At 40.3% G+C, this 25,845-nt stretch overlaps 2 protein-coding genes across 2 annotated transcripts; one reads left to right on the top strand and one right to left on the bottom strand.

Annotated features, from left to right (window-relative positions):
• Positions 1-16,235, top strand: dbndd1 (dysbindin domain containing 1). The gene is made up of 4 exons (XM_075461895.1): positions 1-508; positions 5,009-5,152; positions 8,853-8,990; positions 14,614-16,235. Exons 1-4 carry the CDS (start codon positions 478-480, stop codon positions 14,766-14,768), a joined length of 468 nt encoding a protein of 155 aa, XP_075318010.1. The 5' UTR covers positions 1-477; the 3' UTR covers positions 14,769-16,235.
• LOC142377609 (mitochondrial inner membrane m-AAA protease component AFG3L1-like) lies at positions 15,835-24,875 on the bottom strand. The gene is made up of 17 exons (XM_075461883.1): positions 24,621-24,875; positions 23,703-23,793; positions 23,514-23,570; positions 23,290-23,396; positions 22,995-23,144; positions 22,814-22,888; positions 22,543-22,667; positions 22,184-22,457; positions 21,873-22,010; positions 21,609-21,762; positions 21,410-21,517; positions 20,262-20,387; positions 19,925-20,035; positions 19,298-19,413; positions 18,939-19,139; positions 18,530-18,724; positions 15,835-18,181 (listed from the first exon to the last, which is right to left on the bottom strand). The coding sequence occupies exons 1-17, from the start codon at positions 24,738-24,740 to the stop codon at positions 17,987-17,989; spliced, it is 2,343 nt and encodes a 780-aa protein (XP_075317998.1). The 5' UTR covers positions 24,741-24,875; the 3' UTR covers positions 15,835-17,986.
• Positions 24,876-25,845: the final 970 nt, after the last annotated feature.

Below are 25,845 nucleotides of genomic sequence, written 5' to 3'. Positions count from 1 at the left end.
TCCCTGCTTGTCTTTCTCTTTCTCTCTTTCTTTGCTCCGGATCTCTCTCTGTGTGTTCTGTACCAAGTCGAGCCTCACAATACTGCGTTCACCAAGCCAAGTGGCTCAGAAATGTGCTACGATGTGGCTGCTCCCACACCTCCCTGTCTGCGGTGGACTCTCTCGGTGAGGCAGTGCAGTCGTCACACAGCTCTGATGGCAGAGCAGGACAGGTGGACTGAGCTGGAGAAGAAACCCACATCAGCTGTTTGGGACATTTAGAAACTACAGCGGACAAAAAAAAAAAAAAAAAAAAGGAAGGAAGGAGGAACAGAGTCAGACTAGAGCAGGTCTTGCTGTATCCACCCACCTCCACCCCACTTACTCTCTCGTATGCACACTGACTTGCATACATTCCCTTCGCATCTCCTTCCCATTTGTCTCCTCGGCTCGCAGATGCTGGTGTGGTGAACAACAGGACACTCTTGGCTGAGCTGCATGGAGGCACAGGGAGGGGCAGGGAGCCCAGGTAAGAGCCATTTTCTGTCCTTTCTTTTTCCTCTGCCACAGCTTTGAGCACATAGCTGTTGCTGGGTGCCTTGTCCTGCTCAGGGTGACTTGTGCTGAAAACAAAGTGTTTATTTGTTCATATAATTAGAGTGTTTGTATCTGGTGTTGGCTCATTGTTGGCTCGTAGGCTAATCTTGAAATTTGTCTTATGAGTGAGTAACTCTTGTCTAGTGAGAAGCTCATAACTGATTTGGGGTTTAATAGCACAATTACTGTATATGAAAAATACATTTTCACATTTAGACTTTATGTTTGGTATACTGCTTAACAGTACAGTTATTTTTGTGCCTGCACTCTTTAAATTGACCTGCAAAAGCTGGGCTGCTGAGAAAGGTGGCCTTTGTTGCACTATTTCACTGTATCACATTCTAAGGGATGATATTACAGCTTTGTCAAAATGCAGAGTTGGTTAATAGTATCTGAGCCTTAAAAGACACACCCATGTAAACCAGACTAAGCATCATCTGTGATAAATTAAAAGATGTAAAAAGTGGAGCAAAGCAGTAAAGGGACATTCTGTTTCTTAGCATTCAGCCACTATCACTTTATGGTACATTGGGGTCAAACACTGTCTCTGCAGCCACTAAAATTTGCAACTTCAGCAGATACTCCCTTTTTTAATGGGAGATTAATTTTCCTTCCATGGCTTTGTTCCATTTTACTTTACGTATCTCTCCTTATTCTCTTCATGCTGACAGCCAGAATTACTTGCCAATAAAAAATTGGTGGAATTTCTTGTCATTAAGAAGGGATTGAAGTAGGGTAAACATCATTATTATGATGCATGCAGAACTGGGTCACATACTGTGACTTCTGAAAATCACATTGTATTGTGGTAAACAGGTCAACTGTGGTGAATCAACTGCTGCTACATGTCTAGTACTGGGTATAAGAGTTAGAAGTTATTCTGGATGACAATGCTCTGAAAACACTCAGATGAATTGTGTGAACTGTGTTGTTAGCTTTATTTTCCCATTCCTTGTACACAATGATTTAGTGCTTTATTATAAAATATGAGTGCCGCTGCTTTGTATTTATTATAAAATATGCATCGGAGAGAGAGAATATGCATGATTTTTAACTATGTACATATACCGGTCAAAAATGTATTTGCCTGATAGAATAAATACCAGCACTATGAAATTACTATCAAATAGATGTTGCGATGATATTGATAACATGACATTTTTGACATTTTGAAATGTAACAGCCCTGTTGTGTTGGTCTAGTGTGGTGAAAGGGCCCGGCCCGGCCCGGCCCGGCCCTTGCAGGTGGTTTATGTTGTACAGAGAAAGGGTCCCGGTACTGGGCCATGGGGCACCCCGTTAGAGAAACAATAAATGTTTGTCATTACCATGATAAAATACGCACTGAGGTAGGATTTAAATATACATATAAATGTGCCAATGAGCCATCAAGTCACTGCAGGGTATACTGTACGGTAGAAATCAAATGTAGGCTACAGTACAGAGAGAAGATCACAGTAAACGCAATGAACTGGCAGAAATGGTGATGAGAGGTTTGTTAATTTCTCTTGTTTGTGCTACAACATTCAACAGCAATTGATTTATTAATCCGAGACACTAAATTCAGTTAAACTCTTGGCAATAATCATGGTATATCATTGTCAGCCTTCCTCCTCTCCCTGTCTGTGCATTTCCTTCCATCTGCCAAGAGTTGGCTTTGGTCACAGACAGTCACAGCAGACACGGTCAGACAGATTCTGAAGAGGACACATGTATGATAGCCAGCTGTGTTTTTCTTTGAAACCACAAGTAACTTGCTGTCACTTGTCACTCTAGCTTTTTCACAGACACATCAGCAGGTGGTGGCTCGATCAGGCCATCTGTGTAAACTTGACCTCCATCACATGTGAATGATACTGTGACTTTCTGAAAAGCTATTTTTGTCTGTCACTGATTTTTATCCTGACACATAATAAAAAAAGCACACATATGAGCATTTATGAACAGACAAAACACGATGAACTGAATGTTTTCTGAATACAGAGGTGAAAATGGAAACCAATCCTGCTGGTCTAAATATTGAACAAACATTTCATTATAACAGCAGAGGTAAAGCTATAGTCTATCAGGATGTGTGGCTTCTCACAGGGGAAATGAATCAATAGCCAGCAACAACCACTGTGCTTCGCAGAGTGAAATCGGAATCTTTCCTGCTCTGCCTTTTTCTTAGCGGTAACTATCTAGTCATCTGTATTACAGAAACTCAACAATCAAGGGACACAAGGGACATTCTGAAATTAAAAATGGTGCTAACCATCTGGTAAAGCCCACCAGAAAACTGCTGTGCTCCCACACTGTGTTGCATCCATTTTGCGTTATGATTGCTGCTGTGTATTTTAAGCCATGATTTCTGGTAGATATGTGTTTATATTTGTCGTTTTTTTCCGCCTTTAATACTTTATTACAGTTTTCTTAAGTAGCAGTATTGCTGCCCATAGCCCTGTCTCTTCTTCACACTGATTGTGCAGCTTGTCTGCACATCTCCGCTTACCTCATACGGTCTTCACGTCTAGTTTGTTCTCAGCTGTTTTTAACCTCGATCCAGGTTTAACCAACTTTGAGTTTGTGTGTATTCCCAAATGTAAAATCATACTTTTTGAAGTATTTTCTATTTTCAGACTTTGTAAATAGCCTGTGTGAAGAGTTTTGAATAGATGCTTGAGAAATTTTTCAACCGGCTTCATAGATGAGCTTGAACTAGAATAGCAAAATGTAGCTTTTAATCAATTTGACATCTGCCCATAGCCATTTGAAACAAACTCCTTTCAAGGAGTTGAATTTAAAAAAATATATATATTTCCATTGTTTATAGATAGTCACACGTACAGATGTATGACAAATACCAGGACAAACCAACATAAAGTGCTCTAGGTTGGTATTGGGTCACCTTGTGTCACTAGAACAGATTCCATGCCCTGGAGTGTCGTAACACTATTCCTACAAAACATATTCCAACATTTGGTGTCTTGATGATTATGATTATGATATGAAATCTTTTTTAGTCCCCTGAGAAAATTTACTTTCTTACTAAAGCTACACAGTTATCATATGTGCCGATACTAAAAGACACATTCACTGACGGCAGTCTATAGCAGCATTTCCACTGCATGAACGTTTCCCAGGGACTAGACTTAGTTCCTGAATCCAATGTTTCAATTTCAGCGACTAAAGTACCATGGAGATATTTGAACCGAATAGAAAATGGCTTTTATCCGGAGGCTACATTTATGAGAGTCTCGATACTTACCGGGTAATCTCCTGGTAATCTCCAAGCTTTCAAAGTGTTTTACATCTGCAGGTCATCTCAGTCATCTGACGGGTGATCTCTGACCAAACTTGTGAAATTTATTTAATTTTTGGGTGTATTACAGGAGTTGCTGTGACCAAAACATTCTAATCTGGCCATTCAGGTCAAGTCAGCTGAGAGGGTACAGCAGTAGCTGCAGCAGCTGCACTGGTCACGCAGTCAAAGTGAAGGATGATTAGGAGAACAAAGAAGTGAATAAGGGACATAAAAAAAGTAATTTTCAGACTGTTTCACTGCAGTTAAGTTCTCAAACCACAAGCTAAAGCAGTCGATCCTCAGAGTAAGCCTGAAGGAAGCTGCCACATTTTAGTACAGCTGAAAATATCCTCCTTTATTTCACTAATGACTTCACTGCACTGTATGTCTAAAGTTCACCCCTATTTCTCAAAAACAACTGTAGGCCCAGTACAGATCAGTTAGGAGAAAGGGGAAAAAACCCATTTTAGTTCCTCAATTTAAAAAAAAAAAGAAGTCCTTTGGGCTAAAAGTACAGCTCATTTTGGTTGAAACGCATCTTTTGATGGCTCCTGCCATCCATTTTCTAACAGTAAATGAGCTTTCCTTTTTTTTTGCCATCTTACAAAATCACAGTCAACTTTGGCTGCTCAACATGTTTATTCACACCACAGAGCATGACTGTGACTCAGAAGTTAAATGCAGAGTTAAATGTTTCTTTAAGGAAACATTTGTCCACACATTTTTGATTTGTTACTCATGTTCATATTAAATCATAACCTGAAACTGTTGCTATATGGACTGTTTACCAGTTAAGCTGTTAAGAAATGGAGTGAGGATACAGGTACTGTACCAGGGGATTAATGACATGCTGGTTTCTGAGTTGGAAGCATATACCAGTGGTTATACAAGCAGATTATCACTTAAGATGACTGATAAACACAGGAGCAGGAGTTAATATCTTTCTGCGCTGTAAATCCTGAAGTGCTTTCTCCCTTTATTTACCCCAATTTGCTTCTCTGAATTACTGTGATGCCTCACAGAGCGATGCACTTTAAAATGTGAAGTACACTTTTCTGACAAGTCTAATATCCTATGATCAATAACTTTACATTTGTGTGTGTGTGTTTTTTCACTCTCATTATCTGCTTCTGGGTCTATGTGACGATAGAGCCCAATAAAGATATCCAGAAGCTGCTGAAGCCGTCCAGCTCAGGTGACCTATCCAAGGAGCTGTTCCATCACCCATCAGGGGAGGAAGAGGGCAGCCTGTTCGGGCACACTGCTAGCCTGCTGCACATCAGTGAGAAGAGACGTAAGTACCAGGAAAAGGGGAAAAGAAAAGCACAGATTAGGATGTTCATTGGCTTGTAAACTGTGCTACAGATGTTTTAAAGGTGGGAATTTATTTGAAAATTTATTTTATCTGTTCGGTAGCAATAGTTTTCAAGAAGGGATATAAGGAAAGAGGTCAGAGGACTGTTTTTTAAAATAGTTTCAAAAGTGACGGGCAATTCCGCATCTTTCACACAGTACAGTCCAAGTGTATCTTCGGGTCTTGAATCCACCAAAATGATCGTTGCCTGTTTTAGGTATTCTGTTCCTTCATCCTCTCTGCACCACAGTTTCAGCTGAAAGGACTCATTGTGCATCAGTGCTGTACAGAGGCTTCCCTGTATGTGCCAAACTCCCATGCCTCTGAAGCACAGAGACAAATACAGAGGCTACATGGGTGACAAGGCCACCTTTATCTGCTTCACTAACTAAACACTGTTTCACTGTTACAGTTCATCCAGAGACTAACATCCATGTCTCTACCATTTAATGTAACCCATTAACTAGCTTATCTTGCCGCCAGGTCAGCTAATAATGTGTGACAAGAGAGGTAAAAGAAAGAGAGGAAGACAAGCCAAAAACCAGAAAAAGAAAGTACATTAAAAGTTCAAACATCTACAAAGGTTTTGAAACTGTATCCAAAGAAGAGATGATTTCAACTAGATTATTAGCCTTCTGGCTCATTTGTTGTATTTCATTTACGTTTGGCACACCGTGCTACAGAATCCCACGGCAGCTCTATCCAGAATGACACAGATTACCTCGCCGTGCTGCTGTTTTATTTCCTAAAAGGGGGACAAACATTGCTCCTGAGACATCTGCAACATTTATTTTTAGGCCCAATGCAAACAGCATACCTTAAAACAAACAAATATCTTACAATATCCCATAAAAGTTAGAGTTCACATTGTTTACAGGAACTAAACCACAAATAAAGTCACAATGTGATTGAGCCAAAGCGCAGCGCAAAACCGTTTCTATTTCAGAATTATGATTTGGTCGAAGAGAATGAACTATCACTGCCTGTGAAAGCCACTTTCATTGCAGAAAATAGGAGTCATAAGAACAATGATATTTGTGATGAAAGCTTGTTTCTTTCATAACTATAAACATGTGACATAAGTCTTTTCCAGTAAACCCACTTCTTTAACAGGACCGAACATTTTCAGATCACTCTTTTGAAAGGCTTAAGTTCTTTTGATTGCGATGACCCGGATGGCAGAAATCTACACAGACATTCTTCATCGGGTGGTGAGCATGTTGTACTGGAATGAGACATCTTTTAATTTTGATATACTTCCATCAAACTCACTGTTCTGCACTTTGTTGGGTGCGCTATCAACGTTAGAAATTACAGATGGTTTACATGTTAGGGTTGAAATGTATATGGACACCTCTGTCAAATGGTGCCAGTTCAGTCATCCAAAAATACATTTAGAAGATAATATGCCATGACCAGAAAAGGCCTTAATTCATTTGTATTGTATTGTATTGTATTGTTATTCATTTGTATTGTTATACACCGTTACAGTCTGCTCAGGCTGGACTGGTAGCCTCAGGCAGGCCAGAGATGGAAGGGGATTGCCGAGATTCAACATGCAAGGCACATACCCCCTACTCTCTTATTTCTTCCCCCAAATGGGAACCCCTCTGTCTTACCATCCTCCCTGTTCTTTGTTCCTTCAGCTGAATCCCTCTGTTTCTTTTCACATGTGGAGAAAGGAAAGTGTGGAACACCAGCCTCTTACTTGCTGTAAGAGGAGGTAGTCATCATTTGCATTAGCTTCAGGCACAAAGTCCTTAGGTTTTTTTTTCTTTCTTTCTTTCTTTTTTTTTCTTTTTTGTGGGGGTGTTGTCTCAGCATTAATTATCTGTTATCAGTCCTCCCCACTGATGTCTCAAAGCTCCCCCATCAGAGATGGAGATAGTTCTTTCAGCGTCTCTGCGTTGGATTGGAAACGTGCTGATCAATAATTCAAGAAGCCAAAGGCAAAAAAGAGCTTGAGAGAGGAGGTTAAAAAAGAAGCATGGCAGAATGGGAATAACGCCGGAATCAATAGAAAATGATGAGAGAAAATGGGATGGTAGATGATTTAGTTTTTTAGTTTTTATTTCCTTTGTTTCTCCTCTGTTTCTCAGTTTCTCCTCTCCCTTTTGTTGTTTTACATTTATAGTCTTACGTATTGCTTCAACTCTCCTTCTTTCATCATCCTGCCTCTCCCGCTTTTCCCTTCATTTCCTCCTCCACAATTTCCTCCATGTTTTATTGCCTTTAGATTCCTCTTATTTCCCAAAAAGGGCGTCGAAGACCTGTAACCACGAACAAGCACCTCACAGTATGTAGAAAAAGGAAAATATATTCATAACCAGATTTTAGAAGTGATCTAGAGTGATGAGAACATCAAGTACATTTTCAAAAATGTTTTTCAACCTAAAATTGTCTGCTACAACCTTTTATTGAAGTGTCTTTAGACTAAGCAGAGTTGTATTATATTCTCTACATTTGTATTCTCTCGTGGCCGCTGCTGCCGTGTTTTCATGCCTTGAGTCTCCCAGCACTTGATGGTGTTCTTAATATATTTGACACATGGCACATTGACGAGTCACTGTCTCAGCGTGATGAATAGTCGTGTATAAATCAATATGTGGTCTGTTCGGAAGGAGGATGCAGGGAATTAAGTGCAGCAGACAAAGAGCAGCAGGAGAGTGGGCTCTGCCTCCTCATTTTGAAACAGCCTGTAAAACAGCATGCAAACAGCAAAAGCTAATAACAGTTTTCAGCCTGTCACACAACCCTTATATTTCTCCACCAAGTCTTACCCATGAACATGAAGTGACACGTTCGCTTCAGACTTGACTTTGCATGGCAAGCTGGTGTCCTCGATTTCTTAGGAAAAGTAAGCACACTCCATCTGCTTTAGATACTTCTCTCATTACAGTGATAGATTAGTCCAGCTCTATTAAAACAAAGTGGTTGCTCATGTTGGTGTTGCTGAGACAAGCAGATGCTCTTGAATTGAACCCTTTATGTACAGTATGTGTGCAATCCATGAGTCTTTGAGTAAATTTTTTCTTTACGCTCATTAGAATAACATTTCTGATGTTTCAGCCTCTGTGGCTGCTTGGTTGGAACACTGAGTCATGCACATAGATCCGAACTACATGTGAATAGGACCCTGTTGTGTGCAGCAGTAGAGAGTTCTGCCTGCTGAAGAATCAGAACACACAGGTGCAACACGAACAAGAGACAAATTAGATTGCAGCACGTTAAAGAAGTGGCTATTTTTATCTCCACCAAGCTCTCATTTCAGTTCTTTGGCCGCTGCGCGTGATGACACACAGGCGACACTTACCGAACAGGCGCGAGCACAGAGGCAGATTCAAGAAATGTACTCCAAGTGGAAAATTTCTGAAGTTGGCTCCACAAGAGATGTAGTGGATGAATGAGTAAAAATTTAATAGATTTTACCGTAGTACTAAAAGAGACGGCTATTTATCTGATTACAAGAGAGATTGAAGAGCAGCTTTCATTAGCTGTTGAAAATATCTGCAGCTTTTCCCCCCACTTCTTTTAAGAACAGGCCTTGCTTCTGCACGGTCAGCAGTAATAAGTGTCTACTTTTAATCTCTTAGCTTTCCTCCACACTAAAAGCATGCTGTTTCTGCTCCGTGTCTCACAGAACCTCTGAGCAGTGTGTCGTCTTTAGAGGTGCACTTTGACCTCCTGGATCTGACTGAGCTGACAGACATGTCTGATCAGGAGCTGGCTGAAGTCTTTGCTGACTCTGATGACGAAAACCACAATGAGTCTCCAGCAGGTAAGGCCTTCCATAATGAAGTGTACATGTTACAATTAACGAGAGGGATTAAGAAGAGAGGATATCACCCTTTATTGCAAATACACCTTTTGGATTTTCTAAAGGATGGCAGGGAAAACAGTAGACTTTAATGAATCTTCTCACTTCATGAAGTCACTGAATTTTTAGCCATGCAGTAAGTTCAAGCTACTTTTAATTAACAAATATGTAGACATACACGTGCATTTTTACATTTTAGTTTTTTGTGAAGGTGTGTAGACATCTGTTGTTTAATGGCCAATGAACAGATTCACATGTATACCTTCACAAATTATGACAAACCATTTCCTTTGTTAGTGGAATAGTTTTCGCATCATTTTGTCCCAAAAGCTCCTGCACATCATTTGACTGAGGGAAGAGTAATGAGGTAAAGAGAAGGAAACAATGACATTGAGTGGGGAGAAGCAAAAAGTGTACTCTACACAGTCATGTTGTGGGGTTGTGCCATCCATTCCAGGACCTAAAAGACATGCAAGCGTATGTCTGTGTGTGTGTGTTTGTGCGTCATGGAGTTTCATATCATTATTGCCCAGCAGGGTCCTAAGTGCTATAACAATCTGAGATGTCATGTGACTGAAAGTTTCATGGGTAAACTGACTAGTAATTTGATAATGGGAACAGATAACAAAGAGATCACATCCTATTCTTCAAGAAAACCAATCCCATATTAGTCAGATTATTCAAGTGCGGTAGATGGGTCTTGTGCATATTGAAGAGGCTTTTATGGTTCTAAGTATTACCGGCGAACATCATCCTGCATATGGAAGGTGAACTGTACCCTCTGACACTCCTGCCTTTTTCGCATGTATACTGTATTTCCTGTGAGCTCAAGATTTAAAGGTCCATCTCATGGGCAAGTAGAGGGCAGATGTGGGTCAGATATTAAAGAGATTTGCCAACAGTTCAGTCCACATGCTGAGGTGATGGCAGGCTAGCTTGCATGGGAGCGCTGTGAGCAAGTCAAAAGTTGAGGAAACTGAGGAGTTGAGGACACGTATGCAGGGATTATTACTGTAAGTGATTGGACTCTACTGATAAAATCCACTGAATCCCACCAGACAGATTTTGTATGACCAGATTCATGTCTCATTCTCATACTCACCTTCACTTTATGCGATGCACTGCCTTCTTCAACAGCACCATTATCTCCATTCCCATTGTTTTCTGTTTATTACTAATGCAATCATGGCACAGAGTAATAAGAGTAAGTTCTGGACATAGTGTGGCATCTGTGTTATATGCTGCTGCCTGCAGCACCTCTGCCACTTACTGCTTTGTGTCTTTGTTCAACCCAATTCTAAAAAAGACGTGATATTGTGTAGACTAATAATAATAAAAACAGAATGCAATGACTTGAAAATCTCAGACCTTTTATTATTTTATGAAAAATATTTGCCATATTACAAATTTGATGGCACTAAAGTCTGTACAGTACTGCATGTTCATGCATTACTCAGTTATTCTAGATGGTAATACCAACAGATTGACTTAAATCAAATTTTTTTTCTCAACTTGAAGTCCTAGGAAAGACAAACTGTAAAGGTGACACTGATATATTATCACATTCTTTTCAGTTTTGGAGCAACATTCTTTCGTTGTGTTTCCAGTTGAATTTTGGTCTGATAGCAGCTGTGTTCACCCTCCAAAAACTCTTCACTGAAGTGTCTGGCTGTGCAGCTATTAAATGTCCCACTATGTTTACCACGTAGTTGCTTTGTTTCTGTCTGCTGCCTCTGCACAGTTAGCTTCATCACAGCAAACAGCAACTAGTTGCTGCTGAAAACAACTCCATGACTGTGGTGAAAGGGAACAAAACAAGCTGCAGGCTGAACAGTGAGCACAAACAATGAGCTGAAATTCACATTGAAACTTAGTTGAGCTGCAGGGAACTGCAGAGACAGGTGTTAATTCTTTATCTGTAGGGTCATACGAGCAACTTCTTCCATATTAACCCATTGTTCCGGGGTGCCACCTGACACATTGTCATTACAGAACTGTCAGTTATAGTAGCTTTAAACTGGATTGGAGAAAACTTGGCAGCACTGTACTCTGTAAAGTTGAAGTATATTAAATTAACTATCAAAAATAATGTCAATACCACTTTCAGTCTTTATCAATAAGTATTTTGGTGCAAATGTAATGATGAATTATAGCAAACTGCTAAGATTCAAAGACATATTTTCTTTTAGAGATGATAGTTCCATGAAAAGTCACATCCTTTAAATGCCAAAGAAAATGATCTCAACCCATCCTACCAAAGCAAACACTTTTACCTTGCGTCCCTCCCTTAACTATTCCACTTCAACTTACTTTCCTGAGCCTCCGGTAAATCACAGGTCAAATATTGTGGCTGCTTTTCAGTAGCAGCCTCAAATCAGCTACTCTGCTCTCTGCTGATCAACTTTGATCCACAAGGGGAAAAAAACAACAAGAGTGACAAATTCAGTGATTGGTTTTTGTTGTTAAATAATCTAAGACTCAACCTAACAATGATGAGCGTTCTTCATTCACTTGTGTATTTCTACCTTGAATAAAAATAGCTCAGCCATCTGAGAATGAAGAAAACATTTCTGTGTAGTTTGGAAGTCTTTCAACTTTTTACATAAAATGTGTCAATCAGTGGAGTGCATTGTTTCCTAAAAACTCTGGATGTGAACCATTTCTACAGTCACACATTATGTTTCCATCCCCCTTTGTTGTTAGCATGCCTTCATTTTTATTCTGAATATCGCTGCATCCGGCTTGAGTATGACTTACAATGAGGAATGATGACAATCTCACATAAATTGAGCCCTGAAAATGACTGCAGAGCATTATGCAAAGTTATAGACTTAAAGCGAGCCATATGATCGAAAAGATATGTTTAGTTTTTATGTAAAGTATTTTTGTGGCAGAAAGAATGATGTGAAGCATGCGTGTTTTTTCATTTCACATGATAGAGGAACTCATATTTGACTAAATGAATTAGGAAAAAGGCTGTATAATGAAATGGCAAAAGGGTTGGAGTTTGCACATGCTATCAGTATGGAATCTGAATTTAATTATTTTCTGTGTCAATTTGCATTGCAAAAGGTGGGTCAGGCAGCATAGAGCTGCACTGTATGAGCAGAAGGCTGCATGGGAAACCGCTGAGTGCATGTATGGGTTGAGACAACGGTTAAAGGGGAGGGGTGCAGAAGATGGGTGACTGAGTTCAAGCTAAATGCGGGCTCCTAAATAATTTATTTTCCCCTTCTGGAAACAAGGCCTGTTCCTTCAAAATCCATTGAAACACTTATCATAATGCAAGGAAAACATCTCTCCCATTCTTTTTATATGCGTGTGTCTTGTTTGGTTTGTTCTGCCGGTGTCATTATATATATATATATATATATATATTTTTTTTTTCCTCACGTTACTCTCATACACTTTAAGCAATTAACAGTTTATGTCTTTATTCAGATTCAATATAAATGGCATTACTATTATTAGGACTGTTAATTGGGAGAGTATGTTCAGTATCTAGAATCCTACACACATAGAGCAGATTCATCAAGTTTTTTTTTTCTAGAGCAGCTCTAGAGTAACTGAACAAAAGGCTGATTATTTCCAGTAGGTTTGGCCTTTGTTTTAAATGGGTTTGATGAACCATGAACTTTACCCACATCCCTGAATCCCCACCACATGCGCAACACTGCAACAGTAACATGGTTGTAACTATGACATAGCAGATTATAGTCATTTGTCTTTCTGTCTTGTTGATTTGTTTATTTACACAGGAGTCATTTTAGAGCTGATAACTGTTTTGTGAAAGAACAAATGGTAGATTTTTGAATCCTTTGGTGATATTGTTTTGTTACATTGTGAGACAGTTTGTCCTCAGAGTGTCCAATCTGTGACACTTTGTGTTTGCACTGAAGGAGGACGAAATATCATAGCACAGACAGTGAGAATGCAACTATGCCCTCATCAGTGATGTAAAAGCAGACGTTGCTTACCTGCCATCTGTGACCCAACACTTACAGTGATGTCACAGCTTGAGTTGTTGTCAGAATTTTAGCCGACTATTAAGTTTTATACCACAAAGAGTGCAGCAACAGCTGCTTTTCTTTCTTGTGCCATGCAGTGATATTCATCCTCCGGGAGCATGAGTCTGACTATAAAAGCTTCATTGAATGTAAAAGGTCGGATTCCAGCTAAATTAGCTGCCTTTAGGACTGCTCCAGGCTTGTAATGACTTTAGAGATCATTATCTGTGGCGAATACTTCACAAACTATGGTTGGACTGTGCTAAAATTAGCATGAGTAAATCACAAAAATGCTTTTTCTTTTTCCTGATGCACGGTGAACAGACAGTCTTTCTCTCAAACAGTTCAAGTGCATGTGCTCGTGCACAAATTTATATTTATTCATCCTGCAGAGACTTTCAAATGGAGCAATTACAAGGAGGGACACATCGGGCCAATGTGGGGTTGAGTAACCTGGCTTTGACAAGTTGAGTCTGGAGTCTGATGATCAGTTCAGCAACCTTCCTATTGCCGAACAACCACTCTCGTGAGCGACCCTCGCCTAATATGAAGATACATTTCATTTTGGGTATTTACCCTGTGCCCTATAAATTGGAGCAAATTAGAAAGAGCGAGTAACATTACGTTATGTTCAGTGAGCGCTCACACTCACCAAACAGAATATAGCAGTGTCTTCAGAGCTTAGGACGTCTATGTTTGTTTCAGCAAGAGAACAAGAGACACAAAAGAAACAGAATCTGTTCATTTTGTGGGGATATACTTTAATGTGCAAATACTCTTTCCAGTGTGTGTTATTTTCCATCAGTCTTTCCAGCTGACATCAAGGGAGAAGAAATGCAGTTTCTGTTGTGCATTACACAGTTGCACAGTTATATAAATATAGCTTTCACACAATACAGACATTTATGCAGCAACATAAACACATTAGCAGGTGTTCATGGCACATGCTGCCACAGAGTCTTTCCTGCTGCTGAGCAGGATGATATCTCTTTTATTATAGTCGTCTAAGATCAATATTCGTCTTTGTCCCACCCATTTCTCTCTTTTGTTGTCTCAGTCTCTAATGCACGAGACGATATGGATGTGCCTTTGGGAGATATAAGTGATACATAGTCCACGCTTTATATAGCGCCTTTTTAACCTTTTCTGAGTTCTACAAAGCAATTTACATGTGTTTGTGGTTCACATAGTCACAGACACACATGCCTGCTGAGACCAAACATTAGGGTGGTATGTGCAGTGAAAGGCAGCACGCTTTCAGGCATTCCCAGCTGCTTTGTTCTCATCACGCTAGGTTCGACATCCCCACCCAGTGGTCTGAAACAGCAATGGCCACAAAACCGTGAAATTAATTTCAGTGACATGTCAGCCATGGGTTCCCATGACCCTGATTCTTTTTGATCTTTTTTCTTGTTTATTTATTTATTTATTTTTTACAAATAGGGCCATGGAGGGAGTTTTTAGTGGCTAAAAAAGGCTATTTAGAAATGTTGTGTGCGTATAATTTTGCTTTCAAAGAAAGACTTTGGTGTGAAATGCTCTGGCCAGAAAAAAACAAAACTGTGTTCGGTTCTCAGGTCCCCACCAGCCTGCACTGCCCCGGGCTGGGTACATGCGCTCGCCCTCGTGGACACGTTGCAGCAAAGTCGAGCCTCCACGAGAACGAAAGCACCACAGTGACTCAGACACCGCAGAGCCTTTAATGAAGCTGGAAAGGCCAAAGCAACCATGACGTCTCATGCGAAATGACCGGAGTGAGAGAAAACCCAGAGTCGGACACGCAGCCAGAGTGGTAACTCAAAGCGGACCAAGAGGCCTCCATCTGCCACAGCGCTCTCACAAAATGCTCCATGGTGCTGGCGAGGTCAGGCTGAACTCTGGACACTGTGCTCTCTGCTCTGAAGTTCTTGAGATGTGCAATACACACACTCTCCTCTCTCCCTGTCCTCCTTTTGTCACATATACAGTGAACAAACCCAATGCAATCATTGTCTTCTACTTGCAAAGGGTTCTTAATGCACTCTGGGCTACCAGACAATTTCATGCTTTGTTTTTCAGATGACAGACAGGGTATAAGGTCAACAGAGTAACAACACCTTCATCCTCACAGCCCCTCAGGGCGGGCACAGAGAGAATAGCAGTATAAGTCATGTCCACAGTGTGATGCTAGACCTTCCCTGTGGCGTACAGAAAATATGAATCATTCTGAATTACCAGGACATGAGATGAAGCATAAATCAACAGAAATGTTCAACTTGAAATATTTTACTGCTTAGTAAGACTTACAGTGTGAATTGTAAACATAACAGGGTTTTCTTTTGCCTCTAGTGAGTAACCTGAGCTAAGGGTGTGTGGGTTTTAGTTCATCATAACTTTTCCATCTAAATGAAGAATGTGTGTTGTAATTTAAATGCCTCTCTCAAATATTGCACTTCTTTCACTGAATTGTATTTCCAGCACCCCCCAGAATTATTGGCATTTGGTGCAGATGACTGAAAATGATAAACAGACCAAGTAGCAGCTCAATGCAATACTCTGTAACATTCTCTTTTTTTTCCCCCATTTTCCTTATTTTTAAAATGATGGACGACACGCACGCTTCGGTGAGGATGGTCAACATTATCCTAAGGTTTGAAGTTAAAATCCATCCAGACATGTAGAAATGAGGGTTGAATCGTATCACGCTCTGATGGATTTGTGTGAATGCCAAAAACAAAGAAAGTGCCAAAAATTTTGTTATGATGAAATGAACTTCGGATGCAGTATTTCTTATATTGGATATTATGCCAGCAAAGGAATAGCTGTGTACTTGATTTATTTGTCGCATGTTAAGCTTCTCTTACCAGGAGTGCCAATAATTCTGAATGCTGTAACACAAGGATCAAAAGTGACACTGGCATGGCTGAAGGTGAAATAAAAACATATATACATGGCTCATTGTATGATTTATATTGTCATCAACCTGTAGTTCAAGAGGAAGAGTTGGTGGTCGAAGTGTCCAAATAGGCTGGACTCCCTGTTGCCTCCTATGCTTCCAACGTTGTGTGCTTGTGTGTGATAGAGAAATACACTGCATATCCTGTAATACTGTGAAAAGGTGTGTGTCTGTCTGTGAATGTGGCTCGTAGTGTAAAAACACTGAGAAATCAACTATTTCTTACATTTTAAATGACCAGAATATTTTAATTTGTGTAGCGCAACTATTGCTGGGGTCTTAACTCCTAATAATTACAATCATCTGTGCAAACAAAATTACGTAAATTTCAGTGGGTCATGAAGGTCTCACACACATGTGACAGCATCACACACGTAAGGCAAGCATTAATGCTGCAATGAAATGTTGTTCAAGCTTTGCTGCTGGGAGTCAAAACAGTACTCTGGCGTTTTAGGACATGAATTTGCTTGGATCATTTGGTCATGGTTGAACTGAAAGAGACTAACAGGACATATTGGACTTCGATTCTTATAAAATAAATAATCTGCATTATAAATATTCATCAGGCAAAAACAATACACTGTCAAAAGGCCACGCTACAAACATTTCAAACATTTGCATTCAAATGCAACCACCTCTTCTCATCTGGCACTTCCTTTTTTATCATCATCTGGAGGATTAAAATTTTACAGTATCATTCTGAAAGGAACAAGTTCAAGTGATGCCTTATATTAAACATGTCTATTCAGTTAGGGAACAACAAGCCTATGTATGACACCATTATGACTGAAATCCTATATGTGCTTCATAGGATTCACATACAAAGAATATATTAATCAAAATGCTACATGAATGCTTAAGTAGCTCAGTTTTCTTGGCTAACAATTAAGGTAAACAAATAAATCACTATTGACAGTAAATTATGTTTGATTATGATAAATTTGTTGACATGTTAATAAATAGTATTAATACATTACTGCTCATGGAATGTTGAGTTATTGCTCACTTTTTTTTTTTCATCAAGAACAGAAAATACTCATTCCCCTTCATGAATAAAACTGTTAAAATCATTTTGCAATATTAGAATGCAGAGATCAACGAGTTCTTCAGAGGAAATATGAGCGAGTGAATGAAGGATTAAATATCTGCAGCTTGCTATTCCAGTTTTTTAAAACTCGTATTTGATTCATGTTCAGCTCTGCTGTTCCCAAAGCTGAAATGACAGTCCTTCAACCTTAAGTTTCTGATTGCTCTAAATTCTACCTCTTAACCCAAAACTACTACAGTATGAGGGAGGGGAGGAAAAACTTAAGTGTGTGTGATAGAAAAATATCTGCAACATCACTTGCATGTGAACATGCAAATCTAAAGATGGTCCTAAAAGTAACTTTCAAAAAAACACTGGGGAATAAAAGATCTTTAAAAAAAAGTTTTTTCCACTCAGGGAAAATAGAGCTGTGGCTGACACTGAAAACGTTCTCACCAAAATAATTCATTTGTGGGACTTTGAAGACCAAACAAGCACAGACTCTGTTGAAAATTTCCATTGAAAATGGAGAATGATTGGATAGAAATAAGAAAAAGAGGACTCCCCCCTTCTTTGTGGGAGTGTTTTTTAACTGGAGAAAACCCCAAACGTGTATGCTCAGCAAATAGTTGTTTACTGCTGTACTTAGGGTCAAAATATAAAATGAACCGACAAATTTGATTTAACTTAAGCTCTACTACTTTCCTTTCGATGGACCTTTGAACTTAAAGACTGCATCAGAGCATGGATGGAGGCTGCAGACGTCACCATCAGCTACATTTAGGCTACCACTTTCACATAGAAATTCCAGTGAAAGAATTGCACATTAGATAATCTCGGTCCTGAGAGACTTGAGTGATAATCTCTTTCCTTCGTCTTGAAGATAGTGTCCACTTCTGCAATCCAGATGAAATGGTACTGCACTCGCAGGGGGCTATTTGCTTTAATGCCACACGTCTAACAACAAGTAAAGGGCTGACCGTCAATATTACGGGTGTTTTTCATCCCTTTTGTTTTGGTTCCAGTTCTTTAGTCCTTCGGGTAGTGGGGTGTCCTCTTCAAATTCCCCCAACTCTTCAACAAACTCCTCGTACAAGCACTTATCTTTAAAGGGACGAGGTCCTAAAAGCTCCACCATGTCAGCCCGGTCTAGCTTCTCTTTTTCTAGGAGACGTTTTGCAACCTGCAGTGCAAAAATGATTAAATGAAGACAAACACTTTAGTCAATTAAAAATGTCAATTTAACATTTTTATGCATCTGGTTTGATAACAGCAGACTTCCTGATCATCTTCCTTCATAATGAAAATACTCGAGAGGCTGTGGACTGTTAGTATGAACAGTAATTCCTAATACTAAAACATAAAATTGCAACTAGAAATTCAAGTTAACAAAAAAAAGGTTATGCAGCTGATCATCCTGACAGTTGTGTTAATGTTCTGGCAAAACAGAGACAAGTTAATTCTCTTCTGTGATTTGCTGTGCTTCCCCTTTCTCTGAGACATCTCTGTTCAAAGAGAACACAACTCAAACCTTTTCCACCATTTCTTTCTTGTCGACGATGAGCTGATGTGTTCGCCGGAAGGCAGCGTCTATGAGCATGCGGACCTCCTGGTCAATAAGCCGGGCAGTAGATTCACTGTAAGGCTTCTCGGTTACTGCGTTTCCCTGCTGAGGGAGGTCAAAAAAAACTTGGCCCACTGCCTCATTCATTCCAAACTGTACAACCTAAAATATAGACAGAAATTATTACCGTGAGAGGGACCCAAAAAATTATTGTACAAGAAAATGGCAAGTTCTTCACGTCATATCGCAAACACTGCAGTTTCCTTTCTATCTCAGCAATGATCGTGATGGTTATGTGCTTTAATTCCTGGGAAAAATCTTGTTTGTTACTACAAATAAATAACTGATTTGGCTTGTTCTAAAGTGGAATGATTACCTGCGCGTAGGCCGACTGTGTGACCTTTCTGAGGTCGTCTTGCGCTCCGGTGGTGATTCGATGAAAGAAGACCTGCTCAGCCACTCGACCGCCTAACATCATGCACATTCTGTCAAACAGCTGGTCCTGGGCGAACAAGTGCTGCTCTTTTGGTAGATACTGTGCATAACCCAAACCTTTCCCTCTAGGAACAATGGACACCTGATGGAGTACACTTTAATCAGCTGGTTTAAACAATATGATAAATGAAAGAATTTGCAGGTTATCAGATTGTAGAAGGTAACAAACGAAATTAAGAGAAAGACTGATTAGAATAGGACTGTGTGCAAGGAAGAACAGGTTTGAAATGGACCTAATACCTTCAGCAGTGGATCAGCATGCTCGAGGAACCAGCCAGCGACGGCATGCCCAGCTTCATGATACGCCACCGTTGTCTTCTCTGGAAGCTGAAGTACCTGAGTCTTTTTCTCAAGACCTGAAAGCAAAGTGGACGTCTTACAGAAGTACACTGACTGTGTAGCAGATACAATTACAGGAAAAATGTCCTCGAAGTAGTGCATAAAATCCTTCACAGCTTTTTTGAATCATCGAGACTTAATCATCGAGTAATGTATGAAGCTCCAAAGCACAGAAATGCTACTGTGTGACAGCATGGTCTCCTCAGTTACTGCACAGTAACAGTATACACACAATCCATATACATGTAAAATACAAACGGCACCAACAATGGCAATAATTTATATAAAATAGATGAGAAAACTTAATATTACCAAATATACCAAAATATTCAAAACTTTTAAATATGGATGGATGGATGGATGGATGGATGGATGGATGGATGGATGGATGGATGGATAGATAGATAGATAGATAGATAGATAGATAGATAGATAGATAGATAGATAGATAGATAGATAGATAGATAGATAGATAGATAGATAGATAGATAGATGCACTCTACTGAAGGTATTAGATGTTAACCTTACCTCCAATGACCCTCTCAGCTGCCTGCTCAAAGTGCCTCGTATTGACAAACTGGCTGGAGTGACGTGCAGCATTCAGAGCGGCTTCATTACAAACACTAGCAATTTCGGCCCCTGAAAGAGACAGGCAGAGATCACACATTAGGTAATGATAGAACGCCCTTTCCAAAAAAGTTGGGATGTAGCGTATAATGGAAGGAGAAAAACCTAATAATTTGCGAATCATTTAAATCTGAACTTTCTCTGATAAACGACAGAATTCTAGACAAATGATTTTCAGACATTTTGTGGACTAAATGGTGTGCATATGGAAACATGAACATGTATCATCTTTTCTCACCAGTAAAACCTGGGGTTAGTGCAGCTAACCTCCTGGATAAAGCCTCCACATTTATACCTGGGTCCAACTTCAAAGGTCTCAAATGCACTTTAAAAATAGATGCCCTCCCTTTTATATCTGGTGGGCCTGTAGAAAAGAAAAAACAATCAACATTGAGCATACAACTGTTCAGTTTGCATTTTTCCCGTATAACAGGAAAAAAATGCCTAGCAACCCAGTTTCAGTAAGTAATGTCTATGGAAACCCATGTACTCTAAGCACTTTCAATGACTTCAAGTGAAACGTAAGAAGTATGAAAGCAGAAGTAAGCCTCACAAACAGGTCATAAAGTTAGTGACATTTACTGACATTTACAGCCTCAAAAACATAGAAACTGGAAATTCATAAACTGACTGTCAAACATGGAAGAGGATGTGGGAGTAGCTTATCAAGAACCAAAACAGTGCATTCGTCTTTAAATAATTATTGAATTCTAGCACACTGAGAAGCAAAGTCTGTTATTTATGCAGGCTAGACATGCTTAGTTCTGTTTTAAAAGCAAAGGCATTATGAGTTAAGAAGCTAAATACAAAATAACACCTCAAATTAATGAGCAACAAGACTGTTTCAAGCAACATTATCTGACTGTCTGTTTTGCACAAGACAGACTAAAGGAAAGAGAACAGAGAAACTAGATGTTTCCAATCCCTCATGTTAGATGTTATCTAATCCTTCTTTTACAGAAAACCAGGTAGCTCATTGTGACCCTGCCCCGCCCAACCACCCCACACTGCTGCCATCAGGCAAATTAGATCTTAGCAGACAGAAAAACTAACCATTTTATCCAAAGATAAAAGCACACATAATGCAATATGTGCTTTTAATTACATATGAGGTGAGCAGGCACGAGAGAAAGATGTAAATTCAATAGACTTGAAGGGAATTTTCACAAGCCAGAACAAGCCATGGTTAGCACATCATCAGAAGCAGGACAAACTAACAAAGTTACGTCCAGTTCCACATTCACGTAAGAGGACATCATGACTGGTGCGTATAAACGTGGTTACAATTTACTGACAGAATATTTACAGGTAGAATAAAGCTGAAATAAGCAGAGAATGTAAATAAGGCAGACTGAGTGCCTTTGAGACTGTGTGCTTCTACTTCACCGATGTATATGTGTCGATCAAAGCGTCCAGGCCTCATCAAAGCTGGATCCAGGACGTCAGCTCGATTGGTGCCAGCCAACACAATTATGTCGGTCCTACTGTTGAATCCTGTAACAAAAGAAACATTTAGCACACAAATGGCTTGTAAAATATTCCATAGGGAATAAATCAATAATAATAATAATATAAAAATGCCCACCATCCATTTCCACAAGCAGCTGGTTCAGAGTGTTTTCTCGCTCGCCCTGGCTGCCGGGGTTCCCACTGTCTCTTTTCCTGCCGACTGCATCGATCTCATCGATGAAAAGGATGCAAGGGGCAATCTTGCGAGCTACGGCAAACACATCCCTCATCTATTACATAAACAGTGAAGAGAAATTTAGCCAAAATGACGAAACTGTCTGTAATCCACCAATAGGCTTCCAGATTCCTTGAGAGTTGGATCATTCAGCTCAGTACTGACCCTTGCAGGTCCAACGCCAACAAACATTTCCTGGAACTCGGAGCCGTTGACTGTGATGAACGGAACGCTGGCCTCTCCAGCAGTGGCCTGAGCTAGCAAAGTCTTCCCAGTTCCAGGTGGACCCGATAACAACGCACCCTGAAAACACAAGGTGTTACTATGGCATCTGAAACATTCACTTTCAGAGGCACGTGTGAGAACTTCAGATACAACGCAGTGGCACTAAATGGCCATTAAAAATCTGTGGGGGCAAGAGTTTGGGTAGCTTAGTAACCGTTACCAACCCATAATGACCAATTGAAAACACACACCTTAGGGATTTTGGCTCCTAGGTCGTAATATTTATGTGGATTCTTCAGGAAGTTGACAAGCTCCAAGATCTCTAGTTTGGCTTCTTCACAGCCTGCAACATCCTTAAAACGAACACTGATGTTGTCTTTAACTATCTTGGCTTTGGATTCACTCATGCTGAGGGGGTTTCCTTTCCCCCTTCCGCCACGTACTCCAGCCATTGGTCCCTGTCGTGTGGCAAAAAGTAAAAAGCCAACCAGGAGTAAGGCTGAAAGGAAACCTAAAAGGACTGCCCTGTTGGTAGAATAGAGAGCTTCAATTAGGCCAGGACCCACATTAGCAAATCCTGTATGCATAATAGTCCAGTTCCACCTCTCACCCGTCACTTTCACTCGTGTAGAATACAGGTATTCTATGTGGGGTGTCAAGACCCAATTCCTGCTGAGCCATCTCCAAGTTATGCTCAAATGAGTTCACACTGCCAATGTTGAACCACAAATAGCTCTGGAACACCAAAAACAACATAAAATGTATAACATGAAGCAAACTATACATTCTAACCTCATTCTGTAAACTGTGCGGCTTTTCAGTTGGACTGCAGCCTCTCTGAGAAAAGAAGCAGGACAGAACAGGCTTATTTTGTAACTAACCACTTCTGATGAGTTCACGCCGCAGGCAGGAAATACTTTGACATACTGTTTGTTGACGACATCCATGTGACCCACCTGTGTGGAGAGCACAAAAATGAATCTGTTGACGTGAAACAAGGCGAAATGGATGTAAAAAAAAAAAAGAAAAAAAGCCAAGAGTACAACAGTCTCTGCCTCTCACCACGCCTCTGCTCAAGAAGTGATCCACAAAATCCTTCCAGGAGATCTGAACTCCAGTTTTTCTGAAGCGAAAGTACAAAAAAGCCGTAGCCATGCCTGCAGCACCCATCGCAAGGTTCCTCACTGTCTCCTCATCCAAGGGAAAATCCTCCTGGTGGATAAAAACATGTTCAAGGAAAGTAAAAATCACGAGAGAGAACCAGTAAAATCAGTCCTACTGTATATCACCCCGCAGTGCATTTCATGAAGAGCTGAAAAGAAAGCAGATATTGTTCGGCTTTGGCCAAGAGTCCCACCTGAAAGCGTGTCCACCACCACTGTGAGCCCTCTTTTTTCCCTCCTCCTCGTCTTTGGTTGCTATCATCACTTGGGTCCTGTCTTTCCATTCCAAGTGAGTTTTGCCCTTTGGTGTTTTGATCGAAACAGCATGAATCAAACAGAAAAAAAAAACTAACTGCAGCAGAGCCGAAAATGCAGGATCTTTAAAGTGCTGCTCTTAACAATGACGCACTTTTCTCACCTTCAACAGATCTCCTGCTGGTGCTCTCTTCATTCTTTGGGAAAAACTTTTCAAAACCTAAATTCAACATGGAACAGAAAATAATTAATTGCCTCACACCGGCCAAAAAGATTTAGGTCACTGCGTGCATCCATTTAGCTTCATTATACCACGAACAGCCTGATGAGGAACACTGAACACTTCTTTTACCTTTCGGTGGCCTGTTCGAGCTAAGAAATCGAGAGAGTGGGAAACTGTGTTGATGTAATCCTCCACATCTCCTTTGGATGAGAGATGTCTTCTGAAATAAAGATGAGGAAGATTTTAGAAGTGCATGTAGAGCCAATAAGACATCTGAGGGAAAGACGTTTACAACAAACCACTACAATGTAATGGATGTTGTAAAGCAAAAATGAGGTAGAGAATGATCAGACACAGCCCTGTATTATCTGGATGTGTTGCAGACTAGTCATGAATTGCAGTTTCTGTGTTAGTTGGAGAAATCCGCCCTGTACTTTCCTCCAAAAGTTATCTACAGGTTTACTTAAATCTCATTATTTGTACACTGCACTGTGTCACGTTTAACCTAATTTTGTAAACCCATTACAATGCCACTACTAATAACTCTACGAATAACACTAATAACAAACATAAGCAGTTACTAATTATAGTGCCTGTCAATTCTAGGCAACGTAAACCAGTAGGTGTTAAGGATCCTTAACTAGATGTATTTCAGAGGGGCTCTCTTCTCCTATCCAGCCTGTAAACTGAGACATGCCCTCTGCAAAAAGAACACCATGAGACAGGAAATCAACTCGTAAACTACAGCATCAAACGGACAGAGCCTCAGCATCCCATGGGAGTACAAACAACTGAGGAATGATACACAAACAGGGCTCCAGTTTGTTTGTTCGAGGTTTTTGGAGTTTGCTGTTGTGCACTGAGGAATAAAATAAAAAAAGCCTTTCCCACGACAGATTTCCAACCAAGGTGCACGGCTCATACTTCTGCACCAAGCTGTCAAACGGTTCATGTGACGAAAAAATTCCCATCCATCTATTTTAAGAGAAACATGGCTTACGTAATGACACCGAGTTTACATAATAACCCAAAACAATGTCACCGTACCAATGTGAGAGCCCCGCAGCTGCGAAAAGTAGCAGAAAATGTGGAAAAGTCTCGTCTCCACGTCCGAACTGTCCGCACTCTGTTCCGAAGAGGCCAGACGCTCACGGAGAAGAGACCCATTTGAGTTACTGAGGACTCACTGTGGGACTGTTCCGGTCATTCATTTGGTTCCGTCTGTCCAATAGCTACTGTATCAGTCAGTTTGACAGTTTGTACCGGAGACAGATTGGATGGAGGGGGAGCTCTGCGCTGATTGGTTGAACAGCTGCGCGAGGCTCCGACCTTTCACTCAGACTGTTGTTACAAAAGTTTTTTGTTTTTTTTCTTCAATGTACTGATACAAATGTAAATGATTCATAAGATTTAGTGTTCTAGCGGGATGTTTTGTCTTTAAAGTCTATAAATGTTAACCATTATGAATTGTGTCGTCTATTTAGCTTTTATTTGACTTTTTGTCGTCTTTTTAGTCTATTTTATAAAGGTTTCAATCACAATTCGATGACACTGATTACAGTCCTACAGTTACTGTCAGTTTTAATGTAACACATTAAAGGTATAGTTCCCCCTGTTTTGACATGAATCTGTGGCATCCCATACTAGCAATATCGTTTATGAACATTTTCTTACCCCCCACTGCGTGCTGTGAGCCGAGTTCCAGCCTATTTTGGCGTTGAGCAGGTAGTCCGGTTAGTTGCTGGGGACACAAAAATAAAGCGTTTTGCTTCTCAAAACAATATGCGTTCAAAAAGAGTAAAACATTTGCATCACAAAATCGTTCTCCAGGAAAAAAGTCAGACCTCACAATCACTCCCTTGTATCACTGCGTGCTGCCACCTGCCGACAGCCCCGCCTGTTTCGGTGTTTACTGGTCGGTCTGCACTTCGGTCTGCACGGTCTACACAGCACGTAGTGATACGAAGGGAGAGAAATAGCGCCAAGTGATTGTGAGGTCTGACTTTTTTCCTGGAGAACGATTTTGTGATGCAAATGTTTTACTCTTTTTGAACGCATATTGTTTTGAGAAGCAAAACGCTTTATTTTTGTATCCCCAGCCAACTAGCCGGACTATCTTCGTCAACGCCAAATAGAGGCTGGAACTCGGCTCACAGTATGCAGTGGGGGGTAAGAAAATGTTCATAAACGATATTGCTAGTATGGGATGTTATACAGCTTCATGTCAAAAGAGGTGAACTATCCCTTTAAGTGTCTATGGAGCTTCCACATT

This window comes from Odontesthes bonariensis, chromosome 1 (assembly GCF_027942865.1).
Source record: "Odontesthes bonariensis isolate fOdoBon6 chromosome 1, fOdoBon6.hap1, whole genome shotgun sequence".
In the NCBI taxonomy this organism is placed as follows: Eukaryota; Metazoa; Chordata; class Actinopteri; order Atheriniformes; family Atherinopsidae; genus Odontesthes; species Odontesthes bonariensis.
Note: the sequence above shows the minus strand (reverse complement) of the source record. Positions and strands in the feature narration are given on the sequence as shown.